The 16227-nt window shown below is 38.6% G+C and overlaps 1 protein-coding gene across 1 annotated transcript; it reads right to left on the bottom strand.

The window, feature by feature from the left end:
* Positions 1-8164: 8164 nt before the first annotated feature.
* Positions 8165-10288, bottom strand: LOC115980784 (L-type lectin-domain containing receptor kinase IX.1-like). The gene has a single exon (XM_031102999.1). It carries the CDS (start codon positions 10286-10288, stop codon positions 8201-8203), a length of 2088 nt encoding a protein of 695 aa, XP_030958859.1. The 3' UTR covers positions 8165-8200.
* Positions 10289-16227: the final 5939 nt, after the last annotated feature.

Genomic DNA, 16227 nt, shown 5'->3' with positions numbered 1-16227 from the left:
TTTTGGTGTAGATAGAGATTAAATTTCAGATGTCTTATTCAACCATCATAGATTTTATCATTTGAGCTAACTAGAACCCACTTTTTGCGTTGTGTTTAAATGTTAAAAACATAATTTTTCAAAGGTTATATGCAGTAAAATTTATAATATCCAATGTATAATTCGTAACTAATTGAAACATTTATTTATTATATTATAAATAGACAACAATCTCATTCATTACTACCATAATATGTAAATTCGTAGCAGTAAAATTGCTATTAGTTTTAGCATTTTCTAGAATATATACACATATACATACACATGCACAATAAAAGCTTTCAATTTTTATATTGGCTCTATAAAAGCATTCGATTTTAGCATTTTCTAAAATATATACAAACACGCACAATAAAAGCATTTTCTAGAATATATATACACATATACATACACAATAGAAGCTCTCATTTGTGGTGTTGTGTAAGTTTTTGAAAGTCAATATACTTTCTATATCATCGTTATAAAATATTGGCTTAAAATTTTTATACTACAGAAGCATTTTCTACAAATATGTATATTTTGGACACCATAACTTAATTAACCTAAAATTCAATTAAGTGCTTTAATTTCAATTTTATTTAATTCAATTTTCTAACTTTCAACTTTATTCAATTCAATCCTCCTATTAGTTTTGCAAAATTGCACTACTAGTGACCCCTAAAAGCGATATAGTTTCAGAGTTTTGGCTACTACTTTACAGTAAATTACCAAAGATCATTTTAAATTATTATTCAAAGAAAAATAAAAGGAAAAATAGTAATTAAATTAACATGCATAAAACCAGACGATGTTCTTTTGCAAATTTAAGAGCTGAGTGCCCACCTCAAGATGATGTCATGCCCAACGATCATAAGACTCATAACAGTGAATTAACTCTCAAAATGACACCGTCTCCAATTTGTGGAATAGTGAAGATACCCGCCCAAAGACTCCAACAGTCACAACAGCCAAATGTTTATTTCATACAAAAATCAGAGAGAGAGATCTAAGAATTCTAAAAAAATATTAAGGCAACTTAGGTTAGAATTATGGTTAAAAATGATAAAATTCACAATTTTCTAACAACTTAAGTTTTTTGAACAATCAGAAATTTAATGGCATGTGACTTGTGTTTGATGCTTTTGAAAACTTTATTGTAATGCAACAAGTATTTCTGGTGATTCAGATTGTATTGTGGTTGTGTTTGATTATAGAGAGGCAGTTGTGATACTGCTGTGAATCTACAACGAAATTGTTGTGATCAAATTATGGAAATTCTGTAGTTGCAAGCTTCTTTGCAAACAGGATAAATGCTGTGTTTTTATAGTTACTGTAGTTAGAGCAAGTTTTTTTATTATTAGTTTTCTGTATACTAGGTTGACTGAAAAGAAAAAGGGCTGATAACATTGAAGGTTGTTTTTCCATTATAACATTAGGTGAAACAAATATTAGATGATAAAATTACTGTCTTGCATGTTATTATTATTTAATAATCAAACTTATTGACGACGAAAGTTTTTGTTGCCTTTGTCGCTAGAACAATGGACGACAAACATTAGGCGACAACACAGGCAAAGAAAATGTTTGTCGCCAAATGTAATTGGCAACAAAACATTTAGTCGGCATAGATCTTATTTGTTGTATACTGAGTTACTCGTAAGTTGTAACAGTTTGCATTTATTTGTTTATCCATATATAGCATATACAGGCTTTGAAGTAGAGCTAGTTAACAGTTTGCATATACAGTTTTTATATTGTAATGTGATTTTGCACCTAGATTATAGAATTAGATTGGCTGCTGGTGTAGTGTTATGCAAAATAACGTTTGTTATGTTAACTTCTTCTGGTGTTATGAAAGATAAACAACATAATTTAAATTTTTTTTTTTTAAATACAGTTATTAGATTGGCTGCTGATTAGATTTTATTAATCTAAATTTGCTATTCTAAACCAGGTAGAATCTGTTGGCGTGAGTCCCGCAATTAGCCAGTTATGGAAATCTTAGATTTAGGAATCCCTTCACTCAAGGGATAAACATGATTGTAGCCGTAAATATTGTATAGACGAAGATTAGCTTCCTAAAATAGTTACTTGTATCTCTATATCTTGTACTCTGTTTTATGGAATTGATACAGAGGAAAAAAGGTGTTACGTTTGACATGGTATCAGAGCATGATCTTGGGTTCCCTGTGTTTTGATCAGGTAAGGGTCAAGACTTTGCTCGGCCTCCATGGCTGACTCCACCGAAACCGTCCTTGATAATCTGACATCAAAAATGACAGAGGTTTTGTCAAGGGTCCAAACCTCTTCCTCTCCCATCACTGATTCCCCGATGGTTCCAATCAGCATCAAGTTGGATGGTTCCAACTATGGATTATGGTCCCAGGTTGTTGAGATGTACGTCTCAGGAAAAGACAGACTGGGATACATCAATGGAGACTACCCCCAACCACCTGAAACCGACCCCTCCTTTCGTAAGTGGCGCACTGAGAATGCCATGGTGAAAGGCTGGTTGATCAACTCCATGGACCACTCCTTGGTCGTGAACTTTATTCGCTACCCAACGGCTAAGCAGGTATGGGATTCTGCTGCCACAACATACTTCGATGGAACTGACACCTCGCAGGTATACGAGCTCAGACGTCGTGTATCTCGAATGAAACAAGCAGGCGGATCTATAGAAAAATACTATAACGATCTACAGGGTTTGTGGCGAGAGATCGATTTTCGTCGACCGAATCCAATGAAATGTGCAATTGACATACAAAGCTACAACTCCATTTTACAGGAAGAGCGTGTATACACTTTTCTTGACAGACTAGATGATCGATTGGATCATGTTCGGAGCGATGTTCTTCGCCTGAAACCTTTCCCCAATTGAGCAGGCATATGCTCACATTCGAAGGGAAGATCTCAGACAATCTGTGATGATATCGGGAGCAGAAACAGTGGCTAGTGGTGCTGTTATGGCCATCAAAGGCGTGAAACCTGGCCAGTCACAAACTTTGTTCAAGTCTGGGTCCTCCTCGCGATCCAAAGGTCATTCTGGTGGGAATAAGTGCACTCACTATGGGAGTACAAAGCATGCTCGAGAAACCTGTTTCAAATTACATGGCTACCCAGACTGGTGGCACGAATTACAAGCCCGAAAGAAAAGAGATTCTCCTGCAACTGAAGACGTCCTGGGTCGAGCAGCGGTGGCCGCAGTTGAACCTCAACTATCTCTTATTCTCGTGGCTGAACCTTCTACCTCAACCTCAGATCAAGGTAATTGTGGTCAAGTTTTTTGCAGCTCTACTACTTGGAATGATGGTGCCTGGATTATCGACTCCGGAGCGACAGATCATATGACATTTGATCCAAATGACTTCTCCAACACAACTCAGCCACGGAGGACTTGCATTGCCAATGCTAACGGGGCAACTTACCCAGTCACAGGGGCTGGAACCGTGCCTCTGTCTCCCTCTCTCTCTCTAGCTTACACACTTCTTGTTCCATCTCTCTCCAACAAGTTGATGTCTGTGAGTCAAGTTACTGAAGAACTTAATTGTGTCGTACTAATATACTCTACTTTTTGTCTTCTTCAGGATGTTCTCAGCAAGGAGATTATTGGGCGTGGTACTAAGAGAGGGGGACTGTACTACCTTGATGACTTCAGCCCTGGCAAAGCAAATCACACGCACCATCAAACTAATAACCACGAACGGCAGATTTGGCTATGGCATAGGCGCTTGGGGCACCCATCATTTGGCTATCTTCGGCATCTACTCCCATCTTTATTTGCCCGTTTACAGAATGTTGACTTTAAATGTGATACATGTATCAAGGCTAAAAGCCAACGAGTTCCCTATCCAGTTAGCTTGAATAAAACTAATACTAGTACTCCATTTGCATTGATACACTCCGATGTGTGGGGACCATCCCCGATAACTACTTCCTCTGGTCATCGTTGGTTTGTAATTTTTGTCGACGATTGTACTAGAATGACATGGCTCTATCATTTAAAAACCAAAGATGAAGTTTTCACCATTTTTCAAGCATTTCATGCCATGGTTCAAACTCAATTCTCTTCCAAGATAAAAATTCTTCGTTCCGATAATGGTGGCGAATTCATCAACCAAAGATTTCAGGCCTATTTCCAACAACATGGCCTCCTCCATGAGACCTCATGCTCTCAAACACCACAACAAAATGGTGTTGCCGAGAGGAAAAATCGACATATTTTGGAAACATCTCGTGCCCTACTCCTTGGAGCAATGGTGCCAAGTTGCCATTGGGGGGATGCTGTGGCTACTGCCGTGTACTTAATCAACCGTATGCCATCTAAAATTTTACACTTCAGAACCCCCTTACAAGTCCTCTCTACTCATATATCCCTTCCTTCAATATTGATACTTCCTCCTAGAATTTTTGGGTGTGTTGCTTTTGTCCACCTCCACAAAAATCAACGTACCAAACTGGACCCATGTGCCGTTCGGTGCTTATTTTTGGGATATGGTTTACATAAAAAAGGCTTCCGGTGCTATAACCCCACTACCAACCGCACCTATATCACCATGGACGTTACATTTCTTGAGTCCGAGAATTTCTATCCTTCACCGGCATCCAATTCTTCCCTTCAGGGGGAGACTCAAGTAGAAGAGTCGAATTGGTTGATGGCCCTCGTGGGTGAGCATGGAACTAGAAATAGAGAGGTTGAACCAGACGAGGTACCACCAGAGATTGAATATGTTGAGTTGAGAAATGAAGAACCCGAAAATGAAGAAGCTGAAAATGAAGAACCAGAAAATACTGAGTACCCTCAGTCCCCTCACTCCTTAGTACCTGAAGACCCTCCTCCTCTTGAGAATGTCCCTGAGGTAAGTACTCCTACTGCACTTTTACATTCTAATATCTTGGATTCTTCTACTGGTTATGTGTTGCCTTTTAGACACAATCGTGGGAAACCACCGAACAAATACAGTCCAAATGAAGAAGAAAGAAAGTCCAAGTACCCAATTGCAAATTATGTATCTACTCAAGGTCTGTCCAAGCCGCTCAAGACTTTCACTCAAACACTATCTTCCTGCCACATTCCCAGTAGTGTTGAGGAGGCGTTATCTGATCCAGAGTGGGCACAAGCAATGCAAGAAGAACTAGAAGCCTTAAAGAAAAATAATACCTGGAAGTTGGCCCCATTACCGAAAGGAAAAAAAATAGTGGGATGCAAATGGGTGTTCTCTATAAAATACAAGGCTGATGGATCAATTGACCGATACAAGGCGAGACTTGTGGCGAAGGGTTTTACCCAAACATATGGCATAGATTACTCAGAAACCTTCTCACTAGTAGCTAAACTGAATACCGTTAGAGTCTTACTATCTCTTGCAGCAAATTTGGACTGGCCACTACATCAACTCGTCATGAAGAATGCTTTCCTTCACGGCAACCTTGATGAGGAGGTATACATAGATGTTCCGCCAGGATATACAGGATCAGCTGGGACCAAAATTGTTTGTAAATTGGAGAGGGCATTGTATGGACTAAAACAGTCACCTCGAGCATGGTTTGGCCGATTTAGTTCAGCTATGAAGAAGTATGGCTATCGCCAAAGTAACTCTGACCATACTCTCTTCCTGAAACATCGACAAAGCAAGGTGACAACATTAATAGTTTATGTGGATGATATGATAATTACGGGGGATGACGTCGATGAGATCTCGAGGCTACAAGAGCAATTGTCTACTGAATTTGAAATGAAGAACTTGGGAGGGCTTAAGTATTTTCTGGGAATAGAGGTGGCGAGGTCAAGAAAAGGCATATTCCTCTCCCAACGGAAATATGTACTAGACTTATTGACGGAAGTGGGATTACTAGAGTGTAAACCTGTGGATACGCCGATTGTGCAGAACCATAGGCTTGGAGAATATTCGGACCAGGTGCCAGCCAATAAGGTGAGGTATCAAAGACTAGTGGGGAAGCTCATTTACTTATCTCACACTCGTCCCGACATTGCTTACGCCGTAAGTGTGGTAAGCCAATTTATGCATAATCCGAGTGAAGACCATATGGGTGCCGTAATTCGAATTCTTCGCTATCTAAAGTCATCACCAGGAAAAGGACTAATGTTCTCCAAGAACACTCATCTGAATATTGAAGGGTACACGGATGCGGACTGGGCTGGGAATATCTTGGATAGAAAGTCTACTTCAAGCTACTTTACATTTGTGGGAGGAAACTTAGTTACATGGAGGAGTAAAAAGCAGAAGGTAGTGGCATTGTCCAGCGCTGAAGCTGAGTTCCGAGGCATGGCGAAAGGATTATGTGAGCTTCTTTGGCTTAGAGGTTTGCTAACAGAGGTCGGTTTTCCTCCTGATTCTGCAATGAATTTATTCTGTGATAACAAAGCTGCCATCAACATATCTCACAACCCAATTCAACACGACCGCACCAAGCACGTGGAGGTAGATCGACATTTCATCAAACAGAATCTGGAAGAGAAGATTATTCATTTCCCTTTTGTTAAATCTGAAGATCAGTTAGCTGACATTCTTACCAAGGCAGTTTCCAGTAAGAACTTCAATGACTCACTTGACAAGTTAGGTGTTAGAGATATCTACACACCAACTTGAGGGGGAGTGTTGGCGTGAGTCCCGCAATTAGCCAGTTATGGAAATCTTAGATTTAGGAATCCCTTCACTCAAGGGATAAACATGATTGTAGCCGTAAATATTGTATAGACGAAGATTAGCTTCCTAAAATAGTTACTTGTATCTCTATACCTTGTACTCTGTTTTATGGAATTGATACAGAGGAAAAAAGGTGTTACGTTTGACAGAATCTTCTAATTTTAAAAAATAAATAAAAATAAAAAAACAGTCAGAACCTCAAAGCAGTTGTAGCATATTTCTCATTTGTTTCCATGGGACTAATGTATTGTGCCATATTTACTATTTTATTTTTAATAATAATTCTTTATAAATCGTATTTTAAAAAAGAAACAATAAGAAAAAAAGGTACAACAACACCGAACAAAATCTATATGGGGCAAATAGTTGCTAAGTTCATATGTAATTTCATTAGATTATAAAATCCACCAGTACAAAATTGCAGCATTTCAGATTAGAAACACTGCATTACCCAGTACAAAATCCCATTACACCATCACATGTTCTAACACATTACAACTTAGGGAAAATAAATTCTTTTGTTAATCCTAATTTCCATTACTGCACTCAAGTATGAGAAATGTACAAAACATATTACCTCTCAAAATGGTGGTTTTACTAATGATACTGTTCCTTCTAGATTGAAGGTTTTACATTTGGATTCATCACTTTTTAATCTATATAATATATAATAATGGAAGCTTAGCAATTAATTTTGTTAATCTGTACCAAAATGGTTTGGAAAATGAAATTAAATATGATTACAAAATAGTTTGATATATAAATGAAAGTTTTTACCCAAAAGCCTGCTGAGGAATCTGGTTGTGGAGGAGATGAAATAATGCTGTTGTGCGTCAATCATGGGTTACTTAGATGTGGCCATTAAAATGAATAGCTCTTGGGTGTACATTAGAATTCAAATAAAAAACTGATTACAATTAAAACAGTTTTGCCATTTTTTTTATAAAGACAAAATTGCATGCTAATTGACTAGAATTAAAACATAGGCTTGAGTAACTATCTAGTTAACTAATTTATTTAGAATAAAAACAAGACGTATAATTAAGAATCTGTTACAAAAGCCTAAACACGAGGAAACACAATGCAAGTTAGAATAATACGCTGCATCAATTAAATACGACTGAGTCACTCACTTTGTGTATAGTCCACATTATGAAAATACTTCTTGTCTGCTGGAATTTTATCAACCAACACAACAAAATTTTAGGCATGCCATGCCTTGTCCATTTTTAATTAATGTGCATAACCCTTTTTTTTTTTTTTTTTTTGAGAAAATAATGTGCATTTCTTAGTATGTTACAAAAGAATAAAATAGATTCACTCCAAAAAGAATAAAATACATCAACCCAATATGAAATATTGTGTATAAAGCTATAGGTTTAATTCGGTTATCAATCTCAGTAAAAACACCCAACATTGAATTTAAAATGCCTTCAAAAAAAAAAACATTGAATTTAAATAATAAAAAATGAATGCCTTCAACTTTATTACAGAAATTTGAATAATCATACATATCAATGTGTAATTGAAGTTAACTCCACATCAGCTTTGCCTAAATTCAGAAGAGGTTTGCTTGAGCCAGCTAACATAGATGAATTAGTTGAACAACTACTACCTGAAAATTGTGTTTGATCTTCTGACACAGTAGGAAGAGTTGACGTATTGGAGAATTCACATAGGTGCATTGAAGACCCAAAATATATTGGTATTGGAAACTTTGATGGAAGGTTGGGCAAAGGAGCTTCAAAATTAAGTACATGTATTACTTGCCTTATAGAGGGTCTAATAGTGGGATCGGGATGGCAACACCACAATCCAACTACCATCAAACTCTCAATTTGCTCTTTATCAAATTCCATACCTAATCCCTTATCAACAGCTTCAAGAAGTTGGTCTTTTCCATAAAGGTCCCACACCCACTCCACTAGCCTGACCTTGCTAGGTTCTGCTTGTGGCTCAACTGGCTTTCTACCACAAGCAATTTCAAGAGAAACTACCCCAAAACTATAAACATCAGATTCTTTTGAAGCCCTACCAGTGGTGACACACTCTGGGGCTAGGTAGCCCATTGTGCCTGCCAAAACAGTAGTTTGTGAGCCCAATTCAGGGTCTACAAGTCTTGCAAGACCAAAATCACCAAGTTTGGCATTGAAATTTGAATCCAACATGATATTGCTAGACTTTATATCTCTATGTACCACACACTGCTCCCACCCTTCATGAAGGTATAGTAGTGCAGAAGCCAATCCCTGGGCTATTTTGTATCTTATTGGCCATGTTAGCACAATCTCTGCTCCAAATAGATGAGAATCAAGGCTTTTATTAGGCATGTATTCATATACAAGAAGTAACTCACGTTGTTCATGGCACCAACCAATGAGTTGAACTAAATTCTTGTGTCTCAAACGGCTAATGATCTTCACTTCTGACATGTACTCCTTTTTTCCCTGCTTTGATCCTCTTGAGACCCTCTTAACCGCAACTTCTATATTGGATTCACTTAACAAACCTTTGTAAACGCCTCCAAATCCTCCTTCTCCAAGCTTCCCTTGTTCAGTAAAGTTGTTTGTTGCATTCAGAAGTTCACGGTATGTGAACCTTCTTGGCCCTGTTCCTTTTTCAAATTCGATATCCATATTGTCATCATCACCCAAATCTTCTGTGTTCCTACTGGCCCTTCTTCTCCGAAAAATAAACCAAATTACACCTAAAGCGCAACACACTACAGCTGAACTTACTGCTAAACCAATCCCCAATCCCAAATTATTTTTCCGGCTCCCATCTTCTACCTCTAAAGTTGAACTGAATGACCAAGAAAGTATTGTATGGAACTCAGTCCCCGCGCCTGTTGCAGCAGAGAAACCAACGCTAACCCATTCCGGCAAAACATCTTTCAAGTTGACAATATGAAAAAGACTAGTAGTCTTTGAGACTGAATTAATAGCATAAGTAAGGAACACGCTAAGATTTTGGGTTGTTGAGTTATAACTTACCCATGCATTCACTATTTCACCGTTCGAAATAATGCTTCTGGGCCATGAGACATTTGCCTTCGATTTAACGGAATTGACATCGATTCCTACATGATTAGCACTTGGATCAAAGTCATTTTTGAAGGTGTCAAACTCAACAGCAACAATTTCATTTTGGGTGCTGTTATCCAATGCAAAATCTAATAGTCCGAGAGCCCCGCCCTTTGTCTTGTTGTAAGGGACGTTAGAACCATTTGCTGTGATGAAGAAGGCAAGCCCATCAGCAGACCACTCCGCATTAGGACTTGTAGCTTCAATTTTAAAGGAGAAGTGAGTAGTGAAGTCTGTGAGCCTCCCTGTCCTATTTTCCCAAAGCCTCACCGGTTCCTTATATGTGGCACGACCAACACTTTCTGTGATATTCTCCTTGAGTGTATCCTTTGTGACTTCGATTTGACGATATGAGTTTATGACTGCATCACCTGTGCGGTTAATGTAAGTGTCGTTGAAACTAGTTAAGTTAAAGGAAATTGACAATACAGGGGGAAGTAGCAACAAAAAGAAGAAGAGAAGAGATTGGAGTTTTTGAGGTTGAAAAAGGCAAGAAGGTAGTGTGTTGGAGAGAGCCATGGTTGAACTTGAATACAGACCAGAGCTCTGTGCTATTTCTATTTTTTAGTAATTTTTTTCCCTTCTTTAAATGTTTGTAGTTTCACCATTTTGAATGCGCTTACTTTAAGTTGTCCTCGTCAATATTTACCAGGTCTATCAAATTACAAAGTCAAGCACCCCAAATTTGAATTTTTTTTTCCTCCTAAATTTTCAAATAATTGGATTGATTAGGTTGACTTAAATTACCATGTGAACAAATCAAACTAAACTCCTTAGAAATTAGAATCTTCGAATGGGATCATGACTAGTCCTATTTTTGACTTGGTGTATAAACAAATACTATTACTAACACTTGGATACCATGTCACCTACATGATTGTTGCCTTTTCTACTTTGCTATACATCATCTATATATATATTTTTTTTACACATGGACGAACCTAGGATTTTAAACTAGTGAGGTCGAAATATAAATAAAAAACTCCCACATTCATATGGTATTAAAAAATTATAAATACATAAAATTGTTGTTTCTAAATACATTAAGATGCAATTATCTACCAACAAGACAAAAACAAAAACAAAAACAAAATAATATTTTTTTATTTATACTAGGCTGGCTACATATACACACAAGCACAATAAAAGCTTTCAATTTTTTTTATTGGCTCTCTCTTATGCTGCTACTTTTGAAAGTCAATATATTTTCATATCATCATTATAAAATACAGGTTTAGATTAAAATTTTCACCCTCTAACTTTACCTAAAATTGAATTAAATTCTTTAATTTCAATTTTATTCAGTTCAATCCTCTAGCTTTCAATTTTCTTCAATTGAACATTCTAAAATAAAATATATATATATATATATATATATATAAATTCTTCAATTGAATCCTTCCAATAGTCTCTCAAAATTGCACTACTTGTGCGCCCCCCCCCCCCTCCCAAAGCACGATGTAGTTTTGTATTTTTGGCTATTTTCTTTACATTAAATGACCAAAAATCATTTTCAATTATTATTTGAAGAAGAAAAAATTTAAAAAGAAGTAATTAAACATACATAAATCCAGGCAATATTGTTTTTCAAATTGGGAAAAATGCCTAAATACCACCTAAACTTTGAACTAGTGGCCATTACACCCCCTTAAACTTTTATTTTAACCAAATTGAGTCTTACGTTAGTTTTCAGTTTAAACTAATTAACATCAGTCACAGTCGTGAAAATTAAAATTTCCCAGTTGCAACTAAGATAGAGAAATTGAGAGGAGAGAGGATCTGCACTTTGTGGGCGTTCGTGGTCCTGCTGTTTGACAGACACCATTGGTTGAACACTTGAGCATGTCAATAATCTAGGATTTTGGGTTTTATTTGTTCTCACCCTTTTTCAGTCACTTTCTCAGCAAACAAACAGCCTTTGATTTCATATTTCTTTTATCTTCTTGGAAAACAAATAGGCCTTTGTTCTGGACAAATAATCAGTGTACCTTGTCTTTGATTTACACCCAAAGTTTTGCAGAGCATGCTTTATGATTCAGTGCATCACCTGACACACGAAGTGTAGTGATAAATTGAAGCTTAAAGAAAAAATTTGATTAACTCCAGGTAGTGCAAAAGCACCGAACGAGTTTCAATTTATTAAACAAACCAAAGAACAAAAAGAAAAGTCCAAAGGGTTTCTTTATATCAAAAATTGGCAAAGGTTTTGGAGAAACCCTTTCATGAAATTGAACAAAAAAAAAAAAAAAAAAAAAACTAAAATTAAGGTAGTGCAAAAGCCCAAAACTCCAATATGTTTTCTCTTTTCCTTCCGGTTATTCTCGGCAACCAAACACAAAGAAGGGCATAGAGAAGGAGTGGAACATATGAAGACCACGAACGGCGAGATTGGCGACTCCAATGTTTAGATCGGCGACAGCAATTTTCACTTTGGTGATGCCATGGTTCTATCTCCTCTGAGTTTCTCTCTCTATCAAACTGAATATGAATCTTAGTTTCTCTCTCTCTCAATCGGTTGCAACTGGGGAATCTATTCATTTATCACATGAGCGACGTTAGTCAATTTAAACGGCAAATTAACAGATGTCTCAATTTGGCACGTATGAAAAGTTAAAGGACTAAATTGGCTAGAATAAAAGAGGGTACAATGACCACTATAGCAAGGGCTGTCTTGACATTTTTTCCTTTCAAATTTAATGACTGAGTGCCCACTTCAGAATGATTCCATCCCCAGCGGTCATAAGACACATAAAAGTGAATTGACCTTCAAACGACACCGTCTCCAATTTTCGGAACAGTGAAGAATCGAAGATACCCTCCCAATGATGTTGTCTCCAACAGTCACAACAGCCAACTATTATATTTCGTAAAAAAATCATAGAGAGAGAGAGAGAGATCCAAGAATTCCAATGAATATTAAGGGAGCATGTGTGACCTTATTATTAAGTGATTAAATTCAGTATAATGCAAGGCATGATTAAATTCGAATAATTTAACACGTGACTTGTGTTTTAATGCTTTTGAAAATTTTATTATTAATACAATGCATGTGTTAAGAAATTATTAGGTCCAGGAGGATTGCTAAAGTAATCCTCACAATCAATGAAATGATGTCACCTATACAAATGTGTGAGGCAGTTTCCTAATCAATATAAAAATAAATAAAAATAAAAACAAAATAATAAATCATTAGGTGATAACAACATTTATTGGTTGGGAGGACTAAAAAAGACCATTTTAACAATCCTCCTGATTGACCTAATAATTTCCCGTGTTTTAGGCTTAAGATAAATGCTGCATCAAATACTATGGGCCTGTAGTTTGATAATTTCTAGTGATTTTGTAGTTTCTGTAGTTACAGTAGTTGTGATAAATGCTGCTAACATTGAAGGTTGTTGTCCACTATAACATTAGGTGACAAAAATATTAGACTAACAAAATTACTTCGTCACCTTATTATTATTATTATTATTTTATTTTTTTGGTAGAAAGCGGGAGGTTTTATTTAAATGCAAACTGAGTTCATACAACACCAACAACTGTGCTGGGGGTACAAAGCCGAGTTTCCCCCAGGCCAGTCAAGTCCCTCACATATGATACATAAACAAAAGTGGGACATTCGTTATACATAGTCATCAGATTCCAGTGGTGGGTCCCCCGCTTTGCTAGAGTATCGGCACAGCCATTTGCCTCACGGTACACGTGTTGCATGTGAACTCCCCATTCCTGATCCAAGAGGTTCCTAGTGGGATAATTCATATTTGTATTTGTTAGCCAGTTTAGGACCACTTTCAAATCTCGTTCTAGTTGAAGGAGCTTCACGCCCATATTCCATGCCATTGCCAGTCCCTGTTTGACTGTCGCCAACTCAGCCAAATTATTTGTTGCGAGGCCCACATGCGCTGAGAATCCTGAAATCCATTGGCCCTGGTGATCTCGAAGAACACCCCCTGCTCCGGCCAATCTAGGGTTATCAAGGGCACTACCATCAGTGTTGAGTTTAAAAAAGGGGTAGGGGGGCTTGCCATCTGATAATCTGAGGAACCAGGTCCGAGAGTCGTTTGGTGGTACCAGCAAGGAAATGAAATTCTATCGCCACTTGTATAGAGGAGTAGATAAGGCTATGTTGGGAGCGGGATTGGTTTTTGAATATTCTTTCATTCTGTGCTAGCCAAAGTTTCCAACAGGTGAAAGGGAAATAGACCTGCCATGGGGGGTGGTGGGGTAAGGAGGCCTTAGCCATTGAAGCATTATATCTCAGCCAGTCTTGAAGCGGCAATTGGAAGAAGGACATAGGTAGGATACACGGGGATTGGTGCCAGACCTCTTTAGCCCAAGGACAGTCACGAAGAATGTGTATAGTTGTTTCAGGTGACTGGCATCTGGGACAGCGGGTATCCACATATGGACGTCCAAAGGATAGGTATGTTTTGGTGGGGAGTCGGTCACGTAGAGCCTTCCACAGAAAAATTTGGATCTTTTTGGGGCAAGGAGAAACCCAGATCCAGTGCCAAAGGGCTTTGTTCTAAGGGGCCTGTTGGCGTTGATACAGGAATTTTGACGCGGATTTGACGGAACACGTGCCCTTATTGTGGGGCCAACGAAAAGAGTCAGTAAGGCTAGCAAAGCGGGCCACAGGAATACCTAGAAGAAGATCTTGGAGCTGGGTGGAGAGGGGGAGGTTAAGAGAGTTGAAAGACCAAGCTTGGTTTGCCCAAAGAGAGTTGACCCAGCGGTCATCCTCCTGGGGGAGGAGAGGACCCTCAATATAATTCCGCAAGGAGCCGTTAGGCAGCCAATGATCTTTCCAAATTCGAATAGTCCTTCCATCTCCTACAATCCACCACATGCCTTCAAGAAGCAGCTCGGCCTTTAGCGAGATAGCGGTCCAAATATGTGAACCTCTTGATGTTCGGGGACTGGTGAAAACAGTAGCATGAGGAAAGTATTTAGCTTTTAGGACCCTAACCCAGAGCGAAGTGGGATTGGAATAGAAGCGTCAGGCCTGGTTCATGAGGATAGCTTTGTTTCTATGCCGAGTAGAGGATATGCCCAAACCTCCAGCCTCTTTGGGGAGCGTGACAGTCTCCCAGTTAACAGTGTGGCAACTCCTGTGATGTTCGGTGTCCCCCCAGAGGAAGTGACAGCTCAATTTATCTATGTGGTGGCAAATCTTTTGTGGGAGAAGCGTGGTTTGCATGGCATATAACGGGACAGAGGTGACCGAAGCTTTGATGAGGGTGGCTCTGCCAGCCATCGAAAGATACCTAGCTTGCCATCCTTCAATACGTTTACGGATATTATCCACTAGATATTGATAGGAAACCCTCGGGCTATTTGTACTCGCTTGAGAACTAGCTCACTCAGGAGTATAATAGGGTTGTCCACCAAGAATATTTATATTGACGTCTCAAATCTCGAATCATGTGGTTAAACTTTGGGGATGCCAATACTAAATATTTTCACATCAAAACCATCCAACGTCGCAGCCACTTACGAGTGATAACTTTAAGGATGGCACGGGATTATGGCTCACTGGAGAGCCACTAACCCATCACATTCATACTGCCTTCAAAACTTTGTTCCAGGCCTCATCTTCGTACCGCCGCATCACCCCTAACAATGAGAGGCTTTACTGTCCCAATAGTCCCTTCCGTACCCAAGCTCAGTTTCTAACTAGAATTCCACAACCGGATGAAATTCTTCAGACCCTTCAGGCTCTCCCCCCCTTAAAGGCCCCCAGACCAGATGGATATCATGCTCTCTTTTTCCAAACACACTGGTCTAGTTTGGGTCCGAGCATTATTCAAGTTATTTAAGACATTTTTGAGCATCTCACTATCCCTCCTAACTGTGGGATCACAAACTTGGTCCTTATTCCGAAAGTTGCCCACCTCGATTTGATCACGCAATTTCGTCCTATTAGTATCTGCAATACCCTTTACAAATGACTTTCTCGTATTATTATGCATCGACTCAAACCCTTCATGGCGGAAGCCATCAATCCTTGTCAAGCAGGATTTGTGCCGGGCCGTCATACGAGCGATAATATCATCATAGTTCAAGAGGTCATTCGAACTCTTATTTCTTGACGGGGTCGGACGAGATACGTGGCTCTTAAGCTGGATCTCGAAAAAGCATATGATCGTCTCGAGTGGTCCTTTATCCAGGAAACCCTTGAATTCTTTCAGGTGCCTACTAATCTCATTGCCCTCATCATGAATATGATCTCCTCTACTCGTTTCCATATTCTTTGGAATGGATCCCCTCTCCCGGAAGTGGTGCCCAACCGGGGCATCTGTCAGGGTGATCCCCTCTCCCCATACCTGTTTATCCTTTGCTTGGAGAGATTGTCCATCAAGTTGAATGAGGTTGTCCGAGATAAACTTATCCACCCTATAAATTTCAGAACTGGGGTCTGCCTCTCACACCTATTTTTTGCTGATGACATCTTCTTG

This window comes from Quercus lobata, chromosome 3 (genome assembly GCF_001633185.2).
Source record: "Quercus lobata isolate SW786 chromosome 3, ValleyOak3.0 Primary Assembly, whole genome shotgun sequence".
Lineage (NCBI taxonomy): Eukaryota > Viridiplantae > Streptophyta > Magnoliopsida > Fagales > Fagaceae > Quercus > Quercus lobata.
This window is presented reverse-complemented; position numbering and strand designations above follow the sequence as displayed.